This window comes from Apus apus, chromosome Z (genome assembly GCF_020740795.1).
Source record: "Apus apus isolate bApuApu2 chromosome Z, bApuApu2.pri.cur, whole genome shotgun sequence".
NCBI classification, from domain to species: Eukaryota; Metazoa; Chordata; class Aves; order Apodiformes; family Apodidae; genus Apus; species Apus apus.
In genome coordinates this window covers 70,209,277-70,229,948 of record NC_067312.1, presented here as the reverse complement: position 1 = coordinate 70,229,948, position 20,672 = coordinate 70,209,277, and the positions used below count along the sequence as shown (strand labels likewise).

At 41.7% G+C, this 20,672-nt stretch overlaps 2 protein-coding genes across 6 annotated transcripts in view; both read right to left on the bottom strand.

Annotated features, from left to right (window-relative positions):
- Nucleotides 1–1,231: 1,231 nt before the first annotated feature.
- FAM151B (family with sequence similarity 151 member B) lies at nt 1,232–11,326 on the bottom strand. Of its 3 annotated transcripts, none has more exons than XM_051643315.1 (6): nt 11,166–11,326; nt 10,908–11,033; nt 8,908–9,073; nt 4,727–4,986; nt 3,832–3,967; nt 1,232–2,556 (listed from the first exon to the last, which is right to left on the bottom strand). In XM_051643315.1, exons 1-6 carry the CDS (start codon nt 11,182–11,184, stop codon nt 2,406–2,408), a joined length of 858 nt encoding a protein of 285 aa, XP_051499275.1. In that variant the 5' UTR covers nt 11,185–11,326; the 3' UTR covers nt 1,232–2,405. The 3 variants fall into 3 exon arrangements, with proteins under 3 accessions (XP_051499275.1, XP_051499276.1, XP_051499277.1); XM_051643316.1 differs by having other exon boundaries at nt 4,727–4,944; nt 11,166–11,246; XM_051643317.1 differs by lacking the exon at nt 10,908–11,033 and having other exon boundaries at nt 11,166–11,283.
- A 2,391-nt stretch (nt 11,327–13,717) lies between these two features.
- ZFYVE16 (zinc finger FYVE-type containing 16) overlaps nt 13,718–20,672 on the bottom strand; it is a 29,592-nt gene continuing 22,637 nt past the window's right edge. The window contains exons 11-18 of one of the 3 annotated variants that reach the window (XM_051643031.1): nt 20,452–20,534; nt 18,939–19,043; nt 18,294–18,444; nt 17,049–17,129; nt 16,350–16,512; nt 15,417–15,516; nt 14,852–15,016; nt 13,718–13,977 (exon numbers count right to left, since the gene is read on the bottom strand). In XM_051643031.1, coding sequence (XP_051498991.1) covers nt 13,819–13,977; nt 14,852–15,016; nt 15,417–15,516; nt 16,350–16,512; nt 17,049–17,129; nt 18,294–18,444; nt 18,939–19,043; nt 20,452–20,534 — 1,007 coding nt within the window. In that variant the 3' untranslated portion in view covers nt 13,718–13,818. The remainder of the gene's footprint in view (nt 13,978–14,851; nt 15,017–15,416; nt 15,517–16,349; nt 16,513–17,048; nt 17,130–18,293; nt 18,445–18,938; nt 19,044–20,451; nt 20,535–20,672) is intronic. The other 2 variants (XM_051643032.1, XM_051643033.1) reach the window with 2 other exon arrangements.

The following is a 20,672-nucleotide window of genomic DNA, read 5'->3' as shown; positions in this document are numbered from 1 at the left end:
AAAATGTGCAAGAACAAAAACCAGCTGTATTTAACTCTTCAGTACTAACAGCCTGTCCAGTGTTGTGCAGAACATCTCAGCTAAAAAAATGCATGTGAAAGGAATGGGAAGAGACGTGCAAGAAAATGTCAGGGTATTATCTCTTCACAGAATCAGCTTTCATTTATAAATCAAAATCTCCTCTGACACTGTGGGAAAAAAAAACAACAACCACATTTTGTACTGTTTGGCAGAAGTCAACATAGAGTCTGTGTGTTTCAATCTGCACAGATTTCAGTGTCTGCATTTATTTTAAGTGATGCAGAAGTATGAGAGCTAAAAAAAAAATGCTTAAGATTAAATAGGCTGGAGTTTTCCTGCAGTTGACCATCAGGGTTGCAATGATTTTTAGTTTTTCTCAAGGGAAAGTTCAACTCCTGAAAATTTTTGAGATCACACCGACAGTTACAAAGATGCACAATCCAGGCAAAATGCAGAAAATAACTGCATTGTCACAAAAATGTACAATTTTTGCTGTAAGTACTAATCACTGCACATCTATTTCGTTCTTAGAGCCTCTGGCTTTCAGAAAGAGTGCAGCAGAACATTTCAACTCCTGTTAAAATGTAGATTAAAACTCCTGAAAGAGGCACCACCACTTCTCTATTTTATAAAGCACTGTATCTCTTTTAATGCTGTATCTGATGTGTAGCTCACTGTAATCCACCACTGTGCTTTATGTACAAGAAAGGAATATTCTTCTTCATTCTGGGGGTTCTGTTTGCTCCAGCACCTCCTGCAGTGCAGCTACAACTCCAGCCCAGCCTTCCCACAAGCCAAGGACTGTGCTGCTGGTGGCTCAATGGAGGCAAGATGTGGTGTGGAATGCACAATTAACACACTGCAGAGAACCTGGTTAGCTTTCACTTGGTATAAATAACCATTCTTCATCCCTGGAATGTGTAGTATCATGGATCCCACTCCTCACACCTAGCAAACAGAATCTTTTGTTGTCTAGGAGTGAGAACAAGACCAGCTGCAAGGGCATTAAAAATGGAGTGTATCAAGAGGAGCCAGAGAACACCACCACCTTTGGAAACTGCACAGCTTCTTACTTAATGCAGTCTTGACTCTTGCCCTCCTCTGCAAACAGCAAAAAACAGGGTTTGGTAAAGATGGAGTGTCTCACTGTTTTGCCAACTTTATGCTTTACCAAAGGGTCAGGGTCAGCACAAAGGACACAAACACCCAATTAAGGAAGTTAGCTTATTTTTACTGGCTAAGGTTAAAAATGATACAAAACCCGCAACAGACACACACTACATTTGTTAAAAACAAATACACCCAACTAAAACACTTCCAGCAAAGTTGGGGCAAAACACAGCAATGCATCTAATCATTACTACAGAGCACAGGAAGCAGCTGTAGTGATGAAGAAAGAGACATCACCAATTGCCCTTAATACGTCCCCATCGCCCAGGCCAGCAGTGGCTGGGGAGCCCTGCCTGCAGGGAGGGTCTGGAGAGCCCTCCCAGCAACTGGGAAATCCTACACAGTGTGTCCACTCCTAGGGGAGGTCTCCAAAGGTGGCTGCAAGAGGGTCCCAGCTTTCTAATGCCAGATCAGCAAGCCAGAATGACTTGCATATTGTTGTGCAGAAACATCTGGTGGCACCTCCCTCAACCAAGGAGACCAGGACGTGGCCAGAGCCCAGACTGCAGTTGGTGGGGTTCCCTGAAATACTGTGCCTAGACATCTTACCAGCAAAAGCTCTATTTTATTAGTCTGTTTCACAGTTACACAAGAGATTTCTAGACACTTCATCAGCAGTGGTCTAAAATATGGTGGCTAAGCACAGAAGATCCTCAAATATCCTCATCAGGGGTTGTCTTCAGCATAAGCGGTTTGTGAGTGATAGTTTGAACTAATAAATTATACCACAGAAGTTAATCACTATAAAGGTTAATAACTATAAAATATACAGGGTTCATCTCTAGGTCAATGCTGGCTTGGGCCTAATGTCCAAACCCTGGCACTTCACCCACAGGCTCTGGTTTACAGAAAACCAGTTAGCAGCAAATTCCTTTGGTCCATGAGTATCTGCTGGGGCCATTTTCCCTTTTATACATTTGCAGGGAAGAAATACTAAAACATTCAGGTCACTTGAGTAGCCTGTACTACATGCCAGTGGGTGCATGAGTAATTATAAATGTGATGAGTAATTAACAATTCTGACCTATTAAAGAAGGCATTCAATTTCTATTTGAGAAGCCTTTCAATAAAGTGTTATATATAAATTTCTTCAATGATCACAGCTGTGTTCTATAATATTAAAATTATTCTGGGAAGGAAAAAGCATTTCCCTAAACAAGAAATCTTCATGTCTGAAGAGGTTAAATATTGTAAGGTTGCCTGCTTTGTATTAATCATTCTACTCCTATGGCTTTTTTGAATTCAGAATTTTGTGGCTCTAAGATGTCATAATAAACCCTACTTTTATCAAAGTTTTCTCGGATGTAAAGCAAATCTTCTACAGAATACACATCTTCCTTTCCTGTCCAAACAGTGAGGCTGTATCTGTATTAAAAAAATAAAAAAGAAAAACAAAACAAGAAAAAAAGAGAAAAAAAATGTTATTATCCTAAGATTAACCATGTAAGACAGAAATTCTAAGCTCCTGAAAATATTCAGAACTATGGTAGCTTGATTTGAGGAATATAATTATATACAAAAAATGTAAATGCCCTTTGGATTTCAAAGTTAAACAGTTTTGAAGTACCAGAATTATCAGTTTTGTATGTTCCTGCCCTCCTCACCCTCTACATCCAGGCAAGTCATCACTCTCTGCCCTGCATTCATGCTACAACTGACAGCACTGACAGTCTCCTCAATCTTCTTGTCACTTGTCCCAAAGAGGACAGCAACATTTTTAAAATGGACAATCCTTCACCACCCAGAACAACATATCTGTAGCCTGGCCCTCGTGTGAAGACAAGACATACTCGTAATGTATCTTTAAATTAATTTCCCAGTTTCAAATGTTTAATTCTAATTTGTCTTTCAATTCATCACTATAAACAAAGAATAAAGCACTTCATTTTTCTTCTACCTGTTGTGTCTTAAGTTCTTACAAATTTTCCATGCAAATCACTGTCTTAATTTGTCTGTCTTGGGCTTTGACCTTGCTTAGTGCTTAAGGAACAACTTTACTGAAGCATCAGTAAATGCAGCAGGTGAAAGAGATGAGCAAAAGAGAGTATGTACAAAGCAGGTTGTGTTCTGTTACATGTAAATAGTATTTTTCTATAACATGGGTTTCTAAGAACTATTTTTAAAAGGAAATATTAACTCAGTGTTTAGAAACAACTGGATGTATTTCAAGAACCTAAGCAAAATTAGCTCTGTAGCACACTCACCAACTGCCAACTTAAAAATCACCTTTAATATTTTTATGTCACATTATTACAGAAAAGATAAATACTGAATCCAATGAAAAGTATCTATAAAATGTAAGTATTTAAATTTAATTAACTCCAAATTGCAACGTGCAGCTGCTTGGTCGATTTAACTACATTAAGTCTTACTAAATGTTTATAGTGCAACTGGATCACAAACTTACACAAGATTCACTACCAGGAACAAGTAATTTTAGAAGAGGCTTTTGGAATTTTACCATTTTAAAGAAATTAATAGCCATCACTTCTGTATGCTAACACAATGTAAGAACTGAAGGGACAAGGAAGGATTTTCAACATAACTGGGGTATGTACCCATAACTGTGCTATATTTAAATATAAACAATTATGTGCCTTTGTCATAAAGACAGCTACAAATTAAGGCCCTCAAACTTACCTGTCAGACTGTTGCACTAACCAGGATAGCTCAGATATTGATTGTCGTACTAATGCTGCTCTCACAGGGAAAGTTACAAGCTGGGGAAGTGAGTTGCATATCTGAGCCATTTCTTTCACCATCATCCAATCATATCCTACAATAAACACCATTTGATTAAGAAGAATTCCTCACAGATACAAACTGTATGAAGACACAATAAACTCTAGGGTGGCCAGGCTGCTGGGTTATACAAGAGCAAGCGTGGGTTTTGTTAGAATGACATAACTGTAACATGAAACTGCTGAATCATTATAAACAAACAAAAAAATCTCATTGTCCCAGAAGAGAAAAGCAGTACCAATCTGGAAAAATAAACTTATATTAAAATTCTTTATTTTTTTTTAATTGCAGGGGTTATTTTACATAAAGCTACAGAATGTGACATTTTCTAACACTCAGGAAACGATGTCTGCTCTCTCTCTAAAAACCAGCATTGCCACTGACTTCATCATGGACTGGTTTTAACTTGACAATGACCCTTAAAAACCAGGAAGGTTTCAAAAAATTTTGACAGAAAGCAACACAACACTTTAAGAGAAAAGAAGCATGTGAAATGCCCTGGACTTTTAAAATGCTAAAATCAAGCCATCTAAAACACATCTAAAGTGCCTGCTGTTGAGACTTACACAAGCACCGAACCTAGTTAAAATGCCTTATTTCTTACAGGCTATGAAAATCATAGCAACAACAGTAACAACAGCTTTTTTATCAAGTACACCAACTAGCAAAATAATTATTCTTACACTCAGCATTATTTTCAAACTGACCAGGTGGCACAGAACTTCTGCTGAATCAATTATGAAACAAAGCAAACAAGACTGTGCGGTGTAAGAATGAAGATTTCTATCTTTACCTTTATTGTGTTTGTCAGGGTGCCAGCCAGTTGTCCACCCCAGGGATAAGGTTACGTTTGGGAAAAATGAAGTGACAGTGCCAAGGAACAATTCTGCATCCATTCCAGCATTATCTGTGTTAGGTCCTGGCAGGATGTCTGCGTTGATCCAAACAGGCCTCCTCAGATGCTGCTTCACACGCTGCAGAAGCTCCAAGGAAGGTCGCACAGCGCCCAGACTGTACCAGCAACAGGTGGGGAGAGGAGACACCTTGCTCAGACTGAGGATGGGAAACGTGCAGTGCAGATGTAGGAGGTCACAGAATCACAAAATGACAGAATGGGCAGGGCTGGAAGGGACCTCTGGACATCATCTAGGCCAACCCTCCTGCTAGAGCAGGATGCCCCAGACAGGGATCACAAAAACACACCCAGGTGTTTTGAATGTCTCCAGGGATGGAGACTCCACAACCTCCCTGGGCAGCCTGTTCCAGTGCTCTGTTACTTTCACAGTAAAGAAGTATTTTCTTGTATTTAGGTTAAATCTGGTGTACCAGTTTGTGACCATTGCCCCTTGTTCTGTCACTGGACACCACTGAGAAGAGTCTGGCTCCATCCTCCTGACACCCGCCCTGTAGCTACTGAGATCCCCCCTCAGCCTCCTTTTCTCCAAGCTGAGCAGCCCCAGCTCTCTCAGCCTTTCCTCACAGGGCAGATGCTCCAGATGAAACTGTACATATTAATGAAACTGGCCCTGTAAGCCAGACAGAAGTGCTGAGCACCCCTTCTCCCATCAGGTGATTAATCCTGCTGGTGTGAAGTGCTGCAAGCCTCTTGTCTCCTTGCTCCCAAAGCAAACTGCCTCATGGCTCTCACCTCACAGCTCTTCCAACGTGTAACCTGCTAAGACCTGGATGTTATTGAACACTTAGGAAGGATTTTAATAAAGGAAGCAACTGCAGACTCAACACTTTTGCTTAAATTAGACCACTGGGCTGAAGATAGCTGAAAACCACAAATACTATAATGAATTTAAGTGTATTTATTCCATTTTTATATATCCACAAAGTTTACATACTATCTAAAGACTAAAAGTAATATTTTCCACACCTCAACAGCACTTAAAGAGTGGTAAGGCTTTTATCACTATTTCAGATCCAGTTAACAGACTGAAATTACCTTCCTATCTGTGTAAGATGATGCAACCATACTAGGAGAATAAAATCTAAAAAGTGAACATTTTCAGGCAACTAATAGATTGAAAGGGCACCCATCTGAACATTTAACCCCTGGTAGTGTTTGCTTCCACAGCTCAAAAGTGTGGCACGAGGAAGTCTGCCCATCAATTTTCACCCTACAGCTGATTATGAAGCATGAGATGCAGTCCCTAGAGCAACCAATGCTGTGCCTCTTGCAAGCATTTAACAAAGTATCTTGAGTCACATGTTCTCACTGTTCTCTCACATGGAAAAGTGTGGTTACAAGACAAAAAATAAGAAAACTTTCAAAGCAGCATTACTGTGGAAGGAAACCTGGAGTAATGGGGAAAGGGACTAAATGCCAAGAAAATACGTACTTTTCTTCTTGCAGAAAATTAATTAACATTCTGCATAATGTTCAGGAACTCAGCACTCATGTCAGACTTGTGTTTTCCTTCCTAATAGCAAGAACCTGGGTTTTCTCCTGTGAGTTGTCAAAAGCTCTGAATAAACCATCTTCCAGCATTTCTTCAAAATCCTGCAGTGACCTGATGGAGAGCTGAGCCTACAGAGAATTCCTCATGCAGTTCTGCAAGGTTAGCTTCCCTCTTCAGCATCCTAAACTGGTCCTTTGGGTGCCACAGGAGCACCAGGAAAAGGAAGACAAGCCACTGCAAGGAGAGGAGCAGGGAGAGGATCTCAACTGCTCCAGCTTACATGGATACAAGCCACAGGCTGCAAGCCCCACAGATGCCCACCTGAGCAACACAGATGATGGTTGACTGCCAGTCAACCATTAACTTGACTTGATGTCAAGTCTTTCCAGTTCCAAGGCCATTGTGTTTCCAACAACAGTGCTGATACTTGCCTTAGCAGCTGTGAGTTCAGGGACATGTAGTGGTAAAGAACTATTTTCCTTATTTTCTCAGGATGGTTTTGTATCAAGTTATTCCCAAACCTGGCTCATGGTGAGGTCAGATGAATCATGTCAGGATTTGTGGCCAAAAATGGGAATGGCAGCCAGCTGTTACATCAAGTTAACTCCAAACACGCTGAGCTGCCTGTATTATTTTCTGTGAAAAGCCACTTTTTTATGTTTTAACTCATGTATCACTGAGACAGCTGGACAGTGGAAGGAATCCCACTCAACACTTCCAGTTAATATTAGCTCAAGACTTGGAGAAAAGCTACTAATGGTTTGAGTTCACATTATTGGCCCAAGTATTTCTCACATTGTCTGAGGTCAGAACAGTTCACTTTTTCCCATATTCAAGGCTTTGTCTAAGCCAGTGGAATGCCTTTCTTTTTAACTACAAAGTGCAATATAAAGAGAAAAAAAGCCTACAGCAAAATCTCTTGACACAAACAAGACCCCCAGAAAGCAAATGGAAATGTCAAATGTGTTGCTGATTCCACAGTGAATGATCCTGGCATTTCTGAAGTCCCTTTGCAGAACACACTCACACTCCTATAGATAAACCCAGCATGAGATGAGATTATATGGCTGATCAAGCTGGCGGAGTAGAAATCAATAAAATATTTATTTTTAAGCACTTCAAAACTTCAGCAATGGTATCCCAAGAAATACTATCCCAAGAACATAAAATTCTGTTATCACTCATTTGACTGCACTGTGTGCTTGTATTTTTAAAATGCTTTTATGCAATTAAGACTTTCATAATGCAACACAAATTTAAAAGCTTGTTTGAATCACTTGACTTGGCTGGAAATTCCTTGTGGAAAAAATAAGAGGTAGATGTTTTGAAATTAATTTAAACTATAATTAAAATTACAAAACCCAAACCAACAAAAAAACCCAAACCAACAACAAAAAAAATCTGCTTCTTTTGTCCTTTCCCTCCTCTGTCCAGACAGACATTCAGAGATCCTCTTAATAATAAACTGATTTAGCCTGCCCACATTTCTTGTATTTTCATGAACTTCCACAAGAAAACTTTGATTGCATTAAGTAGAACAACAGATACAAATGGCATTTTACTATCTGCCATTAATTCTTTGCATTTCTATAGCCTGCTTAAGCACTGATGAAGCTCTTTTTTAAGTGGGGGTCAGCTCTTCATCTGCAGCAAGAGCAGGCACTGGACACACAAATTCAGACAAAGGAAAGAGAGAAAGAGAAAGAAGAGAGAAAGGAGAGAGAAAGGAGAGAGAAAGGAGAGAGAAAGGAGAGAGAAAGAAAGAGAGAAAAAGAGAGAGAGAGAGAAAGGGAAAGAAAGAAAAAGAAGGAAAGAAAGAAAGAAGAAGGAAAGAAGGAAAGAAGGAAAGAAGGAAAGAAAGAAAGAAAGAAAGAAAGAAAGAAAGAAAGAAAGAAAGAAAGAAAGAAAGAAAGAAAGAAAGAAAGAAAGAAAGAAAGAAAGAAAGAAAGAAAGAAAGAAAGAAAGAAAGAAAGAAAGAAAGAAAGAAAGAAAGAAAGAAAGAGAAAGAAAGCTGCTTAGGGAAAATAAAGATATTCACACTGCTATGAACTGATGTTTCTAAATTATTATGAACTTCAGCAGACTAAGAACAGGAATCAATTTTTCAGCAAGCTTTTCAGAAGCTCCATGAAAAACCTGGACACTTCCACTTCCTTCCCATGCTAGAGAATGACACCAAGAAAGCTGGATGACAGCAGGAGAGACCTGTGTGCTGCCAGGGAGGAAACCCAGGGGGCTCAGCCACTGCCTGACTCCCCAGTCAGGAGGCTGTCTTTCCCAAATTCTCTGCACAAGCAGGAACTGATAGGACCTTCCCAGATAAGCACTCCCACTTCAGTTTTGCTGATGGGAAAACTGGGCTCAAGAGTAACTCAGTAATTAATTCTGTGAATATGATATCATTATGTGTGATTCCAAACATGAGCAAAACTCATTATGTTTCACTGCATTTTCTGTTCAGGAAGGAATGTGTTACATGGAATTGCACAGTAAGAAAAAGTCTACTTGTAAAATTGCTAACTAGTCAGAATGCAAGCAATATAAATACGTTTTTGCCTTGAGATACCTCTTAAAATCCAGCTTGATGCCTTTGTTTGTGTTGACAATCTCTTCTAGCCATTCCTGCAACGTGTTGTCACTGTCTGTTTCAGGTGGATGAGCCATGATCGGGTCTCCATTTCCTTCCCTGCCACCACGAAGAAGAACATCTGCTTCTATCATGTGAACATCACCTGTTGATTTAAAAAATGCATGTTCTAACAAAGGAAAATCCAACAGCTTCAGGGTCACAATTACAAGGCAACTCTTTCTACCCTGCACTGTGCACACGTACTCCACAAAATCATCCCCTGTGAGTTGCTGTGAAGAAAGAGATGTCTTTCTTTGGGTTTTCATTCACTAAACTCCTTAAAAATCTACAAGCATGTGAAAATTTATTTTTGTAGATACATTTAGCCAAGCAATCACTTGAGAAGCCTTTTCAGAAGAACAAAACATGAATCAGCTCTTACTAGATTTCAAATCTTTTCCTCTTACTAGTGTTCCAGACAGAGCCTTTTAGAGGAAAACTGATCACGTAATTTTAACAGTGGCAGAGACTGAGTCTAATTCTCAAAAGTGACCAACCTGCCTCAGCCAAAACCTCAAAAAGTCAGCCAGACAACCAGAAACATCTGCTAGGAAAATGGTAGGTGAAACACAAGTGAGCTTTGTCTGTGCTTAAGAAGGCTGTAGAAATAAATAAAAAAAAAAAAACCCAAAAAACACAAAAAAGCTAGATATTGTAAAATGCCATTTGTATTTCTTGCTCTTCTTAATGCAATCACAATTTTCTTGTGAAAGTTCATGAAAATATTAGGAGTGTGGGCAGGGTAAAACCTTTTATTTTCACCAGAATCTGTCAACGTGTGCCTGGACAGAGAAGAGAAAGGACAAGAGAAGCAGACATTTGCTTGCATTTCATTGTTGTTGTTTTTCTTAAATTATTTATTGCTTAAATTAAAACATCTGCCTCCTTTGTAAAACTCAAAACAGTCCTAAAAAGACCTAGAAGATCCATCCACATAAGGTCAAAAGTCCCTGGGGATCCTGAGCTGCTGCAGGAAGTTTGAACAGGAGCAGTTTGAAGTGCAGCCTCTGGCCAGGCTGTCACAGGCACCTTCCCTCCCAGGAAGGACGAGGGGCAGGATTTTTTCCATCAGGTCCTTTCCATTCTCTGTTTTCCAGAGCGGACCCACCAACAGATGTGTGGAGGGTGACCTACCATGGGAACAAAGAGGAGAGCACAGGGCGACAGGACCAGCCCTGCCCGGGGCTGGGGGTCCGGGGGAGCTCTGGCCTAATCTCTGTGAACACTGAAGTCAGTTTCACCTGGACCAGAAGCTTTTGCGTCCTCCCGTGTAAACACAGGAACCGAGCAAGACTCCAGAACAGGCTTGAATGGGGGAAAACCGTAAAACTCCTGTGGCTCTGGTCTGCAGGCAGGAGATGGTGGCAGGAGATGGGTTCACCTGAAGGTCTGACACGGCAGGGAGGCCTGACATGGCAGGGAGGTCTGACAGGGCAGGGAGGAGGGTCTGACATGGCAGGGAGGAGGGTCTGACATGGCAGGAGGGTCTGACAGGGCAGGGAGGAGGGTCTGACATGGCAGGAGGGTCTGACATGGCAGGGAGGAGGGTCTGACATGGCAGGAGGGTCTGACACGGCAGGAGGGTCTGGCATGGCAGGAGGGTCTGACATGGCAGGGAGGAGGGTCTGGCATGGCAGGGAGGAGGGTCTGACACGGCAGGAGGGTCTGACAGGGCAGGGAGGAGGGTCTGGCATGGCAGGGAGGAGGGTCTGACACGGCAGGAGGGTCTGGCATGGCAGGGAGGAGGGTCTGACACGGCAGGACCGCGGCTCTGTGCGACTAACCGAGCCTGCCGGAGCGCGGGCAGCAGCCCGGGCCTCATCCTGCCGCCCCGACCAGAGGAGCCGGGAGCGGCTGCCGGGAGCAGCGGGCCCGCCCGGCCCGCGCCCGGAGGTGAAGCCGGAGGGCCCCGCAGCCCCGCAGCCCCGCACACTTACTCCTGGCGGCCTCCCTGGCCCGGGCCTTGCTGTTGGCGGCGTGGAACCAGCGGATGGCCGCCCCGTCTCTCGCCGCGATGCGCCGCAGCCTCAGGAAGTGACCCAGGGCCTCCGGGCCGCAGCCGCCTGCCCGGGGAGAGCAGCCTCAGCCCGGCCCGGCCCGGCCCGCGGGCGGGGACAGGCCCGGGACGCAGCGCTGACCCGGCCCCGCAGCCCTTACCCTGCCCCGCAGCCCTTACCCTGCCCCGCAGCCCTTACCCTGCCCCGCCTCCGCCATCGCCGCAGGGAGGAGCTGGGTCTGCGGGAGGAGCTGGGTCCTGGGGGAGGAGCTGGGTCTGCGGGAGGAGCTGGAGCTGTGCGGGAATAGCTGGAGCTGTGCGGGAGGAGCTGGGTCTGCGGGAGGAGCTGGAGCTGTGCGGGAATAGCTGGAGCTGTGCGGGAGGAGCTGGGTCTGCGGGAGGAGCTGGGAGCTGTGCGGGAGGAGCTGGGTCCTGCGGGAGGAGCTGGGAGCTGTGCGGGAGGAGCTGGGTCCTGCGGGAGGAGCTGGAGCTGTGCGGGAGGAGCTGGGTCTGCGGGAGGAGCTGGGGCTGTGCGGGAGGAGCTGGAGCTGTGCGGGAGGAGCTGGGAGCTGTGCGGGAGGAGCTGGGTCTGCGGGAGGAGCTGGGAGCTGTGCGGGAGGAGCTGGGTCCTGCGGGAGGAGCTGGAGCTGTGCGGGAGGAGCTGGGTCCTGCGGGAGGGGCTGGAGCTGTGCGGGAGGAGCTGGGGCTGTGCGGGAGGAGCTGGGTCTGCGGGAGGAGCTGGAGCTGTGCGGGAGGAGCTGGGAGCTGTGCGGGAGGAGCTGGGAGCTGTGCGGGAGGAGCTGGGTCTGCGGGAGGAGCTGGGTCTGCGGGAGGAGCTGGGAGCTGTGCGGGAGGAGCTGGGTCCTGCGGGAGGAGCTGGAGCTGTGCGGGAGGAGCTGGGTCCTGCGGGAGGGGCTGGAGCTGTGCGGGAGGAGCTGGGGCTGTGCGGGAGGAGCTGGGGCTGTGCGGGAGGAGCTGGGAGCTGCGGGCGGAGCTGGAGCTGTGCGGGAGGAGCTGGGTCCTGGGGGAGGAGCTGGGAGCTGTGCGGGAGGAGCTGGGTCTGTGCGGGAGGAGCTGGGAGCTGTGCGGGAGGAGCTGGGTCTGCGGGAGGAGGCCGGGCCGGGCCCCGAGGAGGAGCGAAGGCCCACAAAGGCCAGACGAGGCCACCGATATATATATATTTTTTTTTAATACCAGAGGTGAGATACCAAGTATTTTCGTTAATTTTATTGATTATTCCTTAAAGGAGTTAGTACAGGGAAGTGGCAAGAGGCCGCTGTGGCTCCGGTTACCCTGACAAACAGGCCCAGGCCGGGCTGGGTCCCCCCTGGGGTACAGGGTGGGGGAACAGCCCCCTCCACCCCCCCCGCCCAGTCCTGAACAACCTTCCACTGGTGGGTCCTGGAAAGTTCAGTTGCAGCTTTTTTCCCAGCAAGGTCATGTTATGTTCATACTGCACGTGGTGTCATCTTCAGCTCTTCTCCAGAACTGCAGTTTCACTCAAACAGGTACATGAATTGGCTCAAATGCAGCCTCAGTTTACCCCAGGTGTAAGATCTGGAAGCCTGAACTTTGTAGAACCGTTTTTTTTTTTAAAAGTACAGGTAACAGCAGAACAGATCAGGTTAAGTTACACATTGTTTTTGATACAAAAACATAAAATATCCCCTATGAGCTCAAGAAGGCATCAACATTTTTAAGAGTCTGATTATAAATTGCACCAGCATTTTTACTGAAAACAATACATAGCTTGTACAGATTCAGTTTTGGTTGTCTTCTTGATAAAAGTTGTGTGACAGTTACCAAACCACAGTTTATGGTTCACTGAACCTCAGTACAAAGCACAAGCACCACAAATACATAAATAGATCTTGACCCAATATCAAAAATACATACTATACAAGAATATCAGGTATACTAAAAAAAAAAACAAAACCCCAAACTGTTCATGAAAATTCACACTTAATACACCAATTCTCCCTGAAAGTAAAGGTGGCTACTAAGAGGTTGCAAAAGCAGTAGGCAGGAGCAGAAAGGATATTGCAGAATTCTTGTCTGGCTTATTGCTAAGTGTTGATTACCATCAAGGGTAATCTGGATTTTTATTAATCCTTCAAAGGTCAAATTCTATCAGGACTTCTAAACACAGAGTAAAGAAAGAAAAAATAGCAGTATTTATAAAAATAGCATCCATTTAAGTTAGACAAAACCTTATAAATACAGGAAAGAAATCAGGTTTTCTATAGAAAAATTAATTTCAGAGCGTATGTTCCTGAAGCACCAGTGTTACATCCTAATGTGAAGGACACCAACTACAAAGTCTTGTTAAACATGTCTGCAAAATTCTTCCCCAGGCTGACCATGAACAAGTGTCAGAGGGTGTGCAGTCAGCTACAGAAGATGGTGCATTTGTACCTCAAAGGGCAAGAACAGTTTTGTGCCAGTTTCTGCTTCAGTGTTGAGCTCGTTTGCACATGGAAAGCACATGCTGCAGAGGTCAGATCTAACCCTAGCAATTTTTATTAATTAGCGTATTTATCTGAGGTTAAGAGGCAAGACAGTATGGCTTAAAAGTGACACTACGTACAGTAAATGCTACAGTGGTGTAAAGAGGTAACAAACCTGCCCTCTTCTGCACCTGTATTAAGTGTAAACTTTCAGAACTTCAAGAAATGTTACAAACTACAATTATTTTGTGGTGAAGTAACCAGAGAGGATTTGAGGATTTCTATAAAACAGTTTGAAACTCTATTAGAACAGGTTTAGAAACTTTTAATGTTTTTAGTGTTTCTAGCATTGCAACTTTGGTGTTCAGATCTAGCAAATCAGTGTCTTGCCTGTAATCGGACTAATCAAAACAGATGTTCTAGAATGAAAAATATTAATTCCATTTTCAGTGGTAGACTTGTAGGATCTGACATTCCACCAATCACAGGAACCAAAGCACTGTCCAATTCATTCAGATACTTCTGTGGAAGAAGGTGACCTCCAGATCCAGCTGAAAACTCAACCTAGAAGGAAAACATATCAATGTGGACATTAAGACTTTTTGTATTAACGAGGCAGCAGAGAAGTGTAGTATCTCAGTAGAAGAGTATCTCAGCTACCATCAAGTCACAAAATGAGAACTCAGCACTGGCAACTGAACAGGCTTTGAGGTCAATCACGACCAATTAAGCTTTCAGTTGAACAGTGCCAACATCCCCCCTGTGTTTACAGGACCACACAGCCTCTGTGTTCCAGACTGGTTCAGTCTGATGTCCAAGAATGATGTATCACAGTTACTATGAATTTCAAAATATACTGCTGAAAACTGGATTTTCAGGACTCTTATTTCCAGGTTCTCTCAAAAAAGGTAAGTGTAACACAGAACACCTTCAGAGACAAGGAACTGTTCCACATGTTTGTCACCTTTTGAGAAGCATTACATACTGGATAGCCTTGCCTTCCCTCTCTTCCATGCTCAGCTGAGCAGACCTGTGCTTTTCTGCTGTACAGATTTTAGGGCAAGCATTCCTTACTGAACTAGATTAGGGAGCAAAACCAGCAGAAAACTACATATTTTGAGAAAATAATAATAAAATTAGATCTATGATTCACTAAACTGACTCCCTTTGGAGGCAGATGAGTGCCAGAGAGTCAGAACTAGAGAAAGACTGATGATTTACTACAAGCAGCTATTAGGAAATTTGAGTAGAGTAAGGACACAGGACTATTCCATTTAAGAAAAAACTAGCCATTAATACAGCTTCTTCACAAAATTTCATCCTCAGGCTCCATCTGGGCTTGGGCAAAAAACTAAAAACATTCAGGAAGAAATCCAAGGCCTTTACAAGAAATATTGCAGTTGAAATGGAATGTCTGCAATAAAATTTGAAAGATTACCATATCTGAGTCAATTGAAACTCTCAGGCCTATCTTGTTCATCCCATCATTTTTCAAGGTTTTAAGGTGTGGGTGAAGAGCAGTACTGCAGGCAACAGCAACCTCTTTAGCAAACTGGTGAGGAACAGGACTAGATACTTCATGGTCCTTCAGAAAATAGTATACCTGAAATTACAGAAAGGATAAGGACAGTCATCAGCCTGTTTATATTCAATTAAGGAAGAGTAATTCAGTGTACCACTAATACAGAACAGGGCAAGCTGTAATGCTTGCTTGCTGGCAAAGTATTCTAGTTAGTTAGTATTTAGTTATTCTAGTATTTAAACACTTAAGTGACCGTTGGAATATCTGGATTATATGCTTAAGAGTGATTAATGCTAATAGAGCTTTAGTCTTTTTCAAAGGAGAAAATGAGGTAAGTATGTAAATGTATCAGAGACCTACAGAGACCATTCTGCCCATCAGTATGGGTCTGTGTGAAGTTAGTTTCTTTAGTAATATCACTTAGTGCAATCTCTATTCTAAGAAGTAGCAAAAGGGCTCAAGAACAATATAATTTACTAACTTCAGTACAGTTCAGAACTTTTCCCTCTCTTTCCTTGCTTTGTGCTATTTTTTCACTCCAAGTTCCTTCCATTGGTTTTCCATCAACTGGGCTTAAAATTCTATAGAAGATAAGAGTATGGTTAATGATTAAAACAACATTTTCTGATTTAGATTCAGTAACTTTTATGAAATAATGTTTAGCCATCCTTAAAAGCTACTTAAACAGCTTTATGAGAAAGTGTAATAAAGGACTTGCATAATGAAAATACAGATGCTACAAAAATAAATATTCTAAATAAGGAACAAACAACATTTACTTGATTGACATCTAAACACATTTAAGAAGCTATAAATCATCTTGGGTAAAGCCAATGTTTATTCTAGTTGGCCAAAGAAGCCACAGAAAAAGGCATACCAAGTTAAAACTGCAGCCTAAGAAACAACTTGAGACAAGTTTTGAGTTTGTGATGTGCAATTAAAAGTTTGAAGCTACATCAACAAGCCTTCAAATCACATCAAATTAAGGTGTCTTGCATCTCATTTTATTTTGTGAACGCTGGCATTCCAAGCACTGACTGGCCAAGGGCAGTTCTATGTGCTTCCAAGCCCTTCCCCCTATCCCCAACAAGGAAGCTGAAAGGCATTAATTGCATCCTCACACAAACTGGTTACTGATGTGGTAGAGGACTTTCAAAGGTGGTTCACACATTTTTCCAACAACTTCCCCAACAGAGAGAACTATACATTTTAGTGAACTACAAGCAAAATTGGTCTGCTAGTGACATCTAGAGGGCTACAAGTAGTTTACCATTCTATCCCTTTTTAAGGTTTTGGTATTAAGGACTTTCTTCAAATTAACCTTTGCTGTTTTTATTAAAAGAAATTAACAGTGGATATCTGAAAATTAGAAACAAGAACTCTCTAAGAAGCTTTGATTTGATGATACATTTACCCTTTGTTTGTTTTTTCTTCACTTTCTACCCAGCAAATATCTACATATTCTTTTATGCCTCCTGTATCCGCTTCACCACAAGTTATTTTGAAGTCCTTCTTGTCTCTTAATGCCTGACGTAGGCTTTTCATCGTTTCTTGTGTTATTTGTACCATTAGTCCATCTAGAAGAAAACCAGTTAAAATTCCAGCTTATCTACAGAAAGAGTAGCATCAGCTTTGTTAGTAGAATCTTTGCTTCAATTCTGGTGGGATTGGCCCTCTCCTACCGCTTGTTAATAAACGCACATCAAATGCGTTCCATCCCACAACTACATTATTAGATTTTACATGAAATAAGTAATGAAAACCTTTTTTGTCACCAGAACTAAGACTAATAAGTTTTTTGCATTTGTATGTCTATATATATATGTATATATACGTCATTGATACAGCATATAGTTCCAGTTAAAGGCAGCCATGAAAGGTAAGACTTACATTGACTAGAGCAAATAGAATTAAAGCTTAGTATGTTTTAAAACAAGTCTGTGAAGTAGCCTGTATTTATTTATACAGCACTTGTTTGCAGTAAGTTTTCTACAGGTAAAAATCCTGAAAAGAAAAATTGTAGCTTATTGAGAAATCTTGCACAAGACTGCTGGGTTTTTTTATTTTTATTTTTTAAGTTCTCTTAAGAAGCCACCCAGGACAAAATTCTTACCTTCAACTATACTGGATTTAGCTAAAAATCCTGAAGATGTTTTTAAGGCTCCGTTAAATACCACAAAACTTACACCTGTAACTAGAAAAAGTAGGAGCAAAGTTGAGTACCACTTGGTATCACTCAAGTTTGTCATTAGTAACATTTAACAAATTCCTTCTCCAAAAGGCAGGAAAAAAGGAACTACCATACTGAAAGCATTAGCAGAAATCCCTTACTGACAGGATGGTATGAAGAAACTCCATAAAGAGAAAATACTTCTTTCCTATGTCTTGGAAAAAAAAAATAAATAAAAAAAAATCCAACTTTGTTGACTTATTTTGTGAGTGCACACAGTATCCTTTTAAGACATAGGCAGCAAGCTAAAAAAGCTCTATATACAGAGGAGACACAGTTGAATAAACAGTGATGTGGGGTTGTAGTTGTTTGTTTTTTTTTTTCTCCTTTACAACAGACATGCCACTCAAGTTTTAATGTTTTTAAGAAGATGTTACTGAAGATTAGATGATTTTTTATGGTACTAAAAGCAACTGAAAGAAAATAAGACCTAAGTGAATTTTCTTGCTACAAACTTTTGCATAGATGAGTTAGGTACACACAGTGCTTCAAACAAAAGCATGGAAGTAGCTGTGCTTAACACAGCGGGAACAACACTCCAGGTTGACACTTCAGTACAGCCCTGTAAACCAGGAATTTCTTCCCACAACTAAGAGCTCTGTTGAAAAGCAGGACTCATCAGCCTGGACAGGCTGCCAGGCTGGACAGCTGCTTCCTTTTCAGAACCTCAGAGGCACCTCTGCACTGTTCTCTGTACAGGTGGCTGCATCAGCTTGGCAGGTGTGGTACAGAGGTACTTTCTGTTCCCACATTTCCATACACTCAGTTATTGAGACCATTTGCTTACATACGTAAATATATTGCCCAATTCACCATCATATTACATTCAGATTTTGAATTATGCAAACAATCTGATTCTATCTGAAAATATAGGCTATACTGATAACTTTCTGCAAACAAAGATAGAATAATATTAATTTCCACTCAGTGTAACATGTGTAAAAAGTAGCTAAGCATTGATATAAACCCGCAATGTTTTACTCTGCCTGTAGATTACTTTGCTGCTTGAATGCTAAATTTTTTGTTGCAACAACTTAACTAGGAATACAGATTTTTCCGTGCAGCCTAAACTTACATTTCTGCTCTAGAAACATGATTTTTCTGCACAATCCAAACTAGACAGCTTACCTTTCCTAGGATGTCCTGTAGCACTGATAGCCTGTGTGTGATAGAGACCATGCTTATTCTGCACACACACTAAGTGAGAATCTGCTTCAGTATTAAAACTTGCCCCAATACTAATTACATGTTCATTAGAAGAATTTATCACCTTCATTACCTGTCAATACAAAATCTGTAATTAGATTGATAAATCTCATTCTGCAGTACTCATTTGAAATGCAAGACACTAGAATAGTCCAGCTCTCAAAACAAGTTCCAAGACTTAGTCAAATCCAGGGAGTGTGAACACAATCTGCCATGACTAATTAGAGGAACACTAAGCATGATCAAAAAATATTACTTCAGTATAGAGGAATGAGTAAGTCCAGGTCCCTCTGGACAAAGCAAAATGTTACAGTTGTAAGCATTTTCTTGGTCTTAAGACTAAAATATACATTGAGTCTCATGCAGTTGTACTATTCAGTAATTCACTTGAGTAACTACCTGGGAAGTGATTGCAGAAATCAATACAGCCTCAAAAAAAAAAAAAAAAAAAAAAAAGAGAGGGTGGTTCTTAAAAAGCTCATGTTAAAGATGTGACTGATACATGAAAAAATATCAACTAAAATGTCTGGATTAGAAAGCTAAGAAAGATTTTTTTTTTTTACTCACCTCATTGTATCTTCTTAGGGGTATTTTAATACAGCTTCTACCCATTTCCACATGAACAAACAGGTTGTCTATGGTATGCAAAGTATACTGATAATTTCTAAAGTCCTGTAACAGACAAAGTTTTTATATTAGCAAACAATTTTCTTACCTTTATGCACATTAGGATCTTACAGTTTTATATAACAAAATTCTTCAATAACCCCCTCTCTGATAGAAAAGCAAAGCATTGAAGTCACCATTTAGATTAGCTTGTTTCAGGCTCACACACTGTTCCTTATAGCTCTAACTGCCTGAGGTACAGCTTGAATACTGCACTGTTTGTTATACCTTCCTCTGACAGAAGTTACCATCCATCATTTCAGCCACTTCTCCATAATACTCCTATTCCCGAAGTACTACATTAGATATGAAATAGTCTCAGTTGACTTCACTAACTCATGTGAAGAAAGTTTAGAGAAGGTTCTTGACATGAGTTGAGTCAGATAATCAGTATCCTCCTCAATCAGCACAGCTGTAACAAGAAGGGTACTTATGAACACATCTTACTGCATTGCAAGTTTCAACTGAGCTGGCATTGTTTGAGCAATATTAAGGATGGAAATCACAGATGCTCTTTACCTTAATCATTTAGCACTTCTTCAGTCACTTATGTGGTATTAGATTTTATGGGATCTTTAGTGGAGGATTTGCACCATGTGTAGTTAAAAACGCAACACCGAGAGAACATCTGTCAGTCATTTTACGATGACTACAACTCCTGCTGCATCGAGAGGCAGACCTGCCAAGGAGCATGTACTCCCACTGCCTGCTTCAAGCTGACACTACAAACAGAGCTATGAAGGAGGACCAGAGTAACTCTAAACCAGCTGAATAAACTCCAGGGACTCCCTCTTCATCAGCGCCACAACATGAAGATTCCTCAAAGTCTGAAGATGCAATTCCACATGGGTACTCATGCAATCGGGCAGGGAGCTGACTCATGGAATGAAAATGTAAGATTCCTCTATTAAACAAGCATGCTGTTTCTCAGATGGCACAACTCTGATTGATTCCTTATGTAATGACATGGACATCAATAGTGGTTAAAAGGAAAGAGAAGCCAAAGACAGCAGTTTCATTTCAGCTGTAATGGTCTCTAGACTTAGGAAGATTTAGTGACCACCTAAGTAATACATGCAATTTTTTCCCTATTGTTATAGCACTTTTCATCACAGCATTAAGGATAACTTGTATTTAAGCATTAAAAGAGGAAGGCTGCCTGTCAGGCATGCAGACTTACTGCAAGTTTAAAACAAATTATTTGGTTAATAGAGGAAAAACTTCCTTAAGGGAAATGACAGATTCTGGACTCAACTTACACTGATGGTTTTGCCAAAAACTTCTTCATGTAAGACAGTCAGAGTGTTTAATTGTGGTAAGGTTAAGTTTGTGTGACAGAGTAATTACTATTACAATTACACCATAGCATGTGCCTGTCAGGTCAGGAAGGGAAGAGAATAAAACATTTACTCACAACAAGTAGGTTCATAACTGTGTGTCCTATCTCTTCAAAGAGTGGCTTCCGGTGCCTTACACTTACTACAGGTGTTGGATATACTAGGGTGAGGAAATTAAAAAAATAAAAGGTTATGTTCACCTATCAACAACTGTAAAACTTCCTAATCCAAGTATTTTTCTTTTCAGCTATAGCCTATGTTTCTTAACTTCAAAAATCTGAGCATCTGGGCCCCTGCC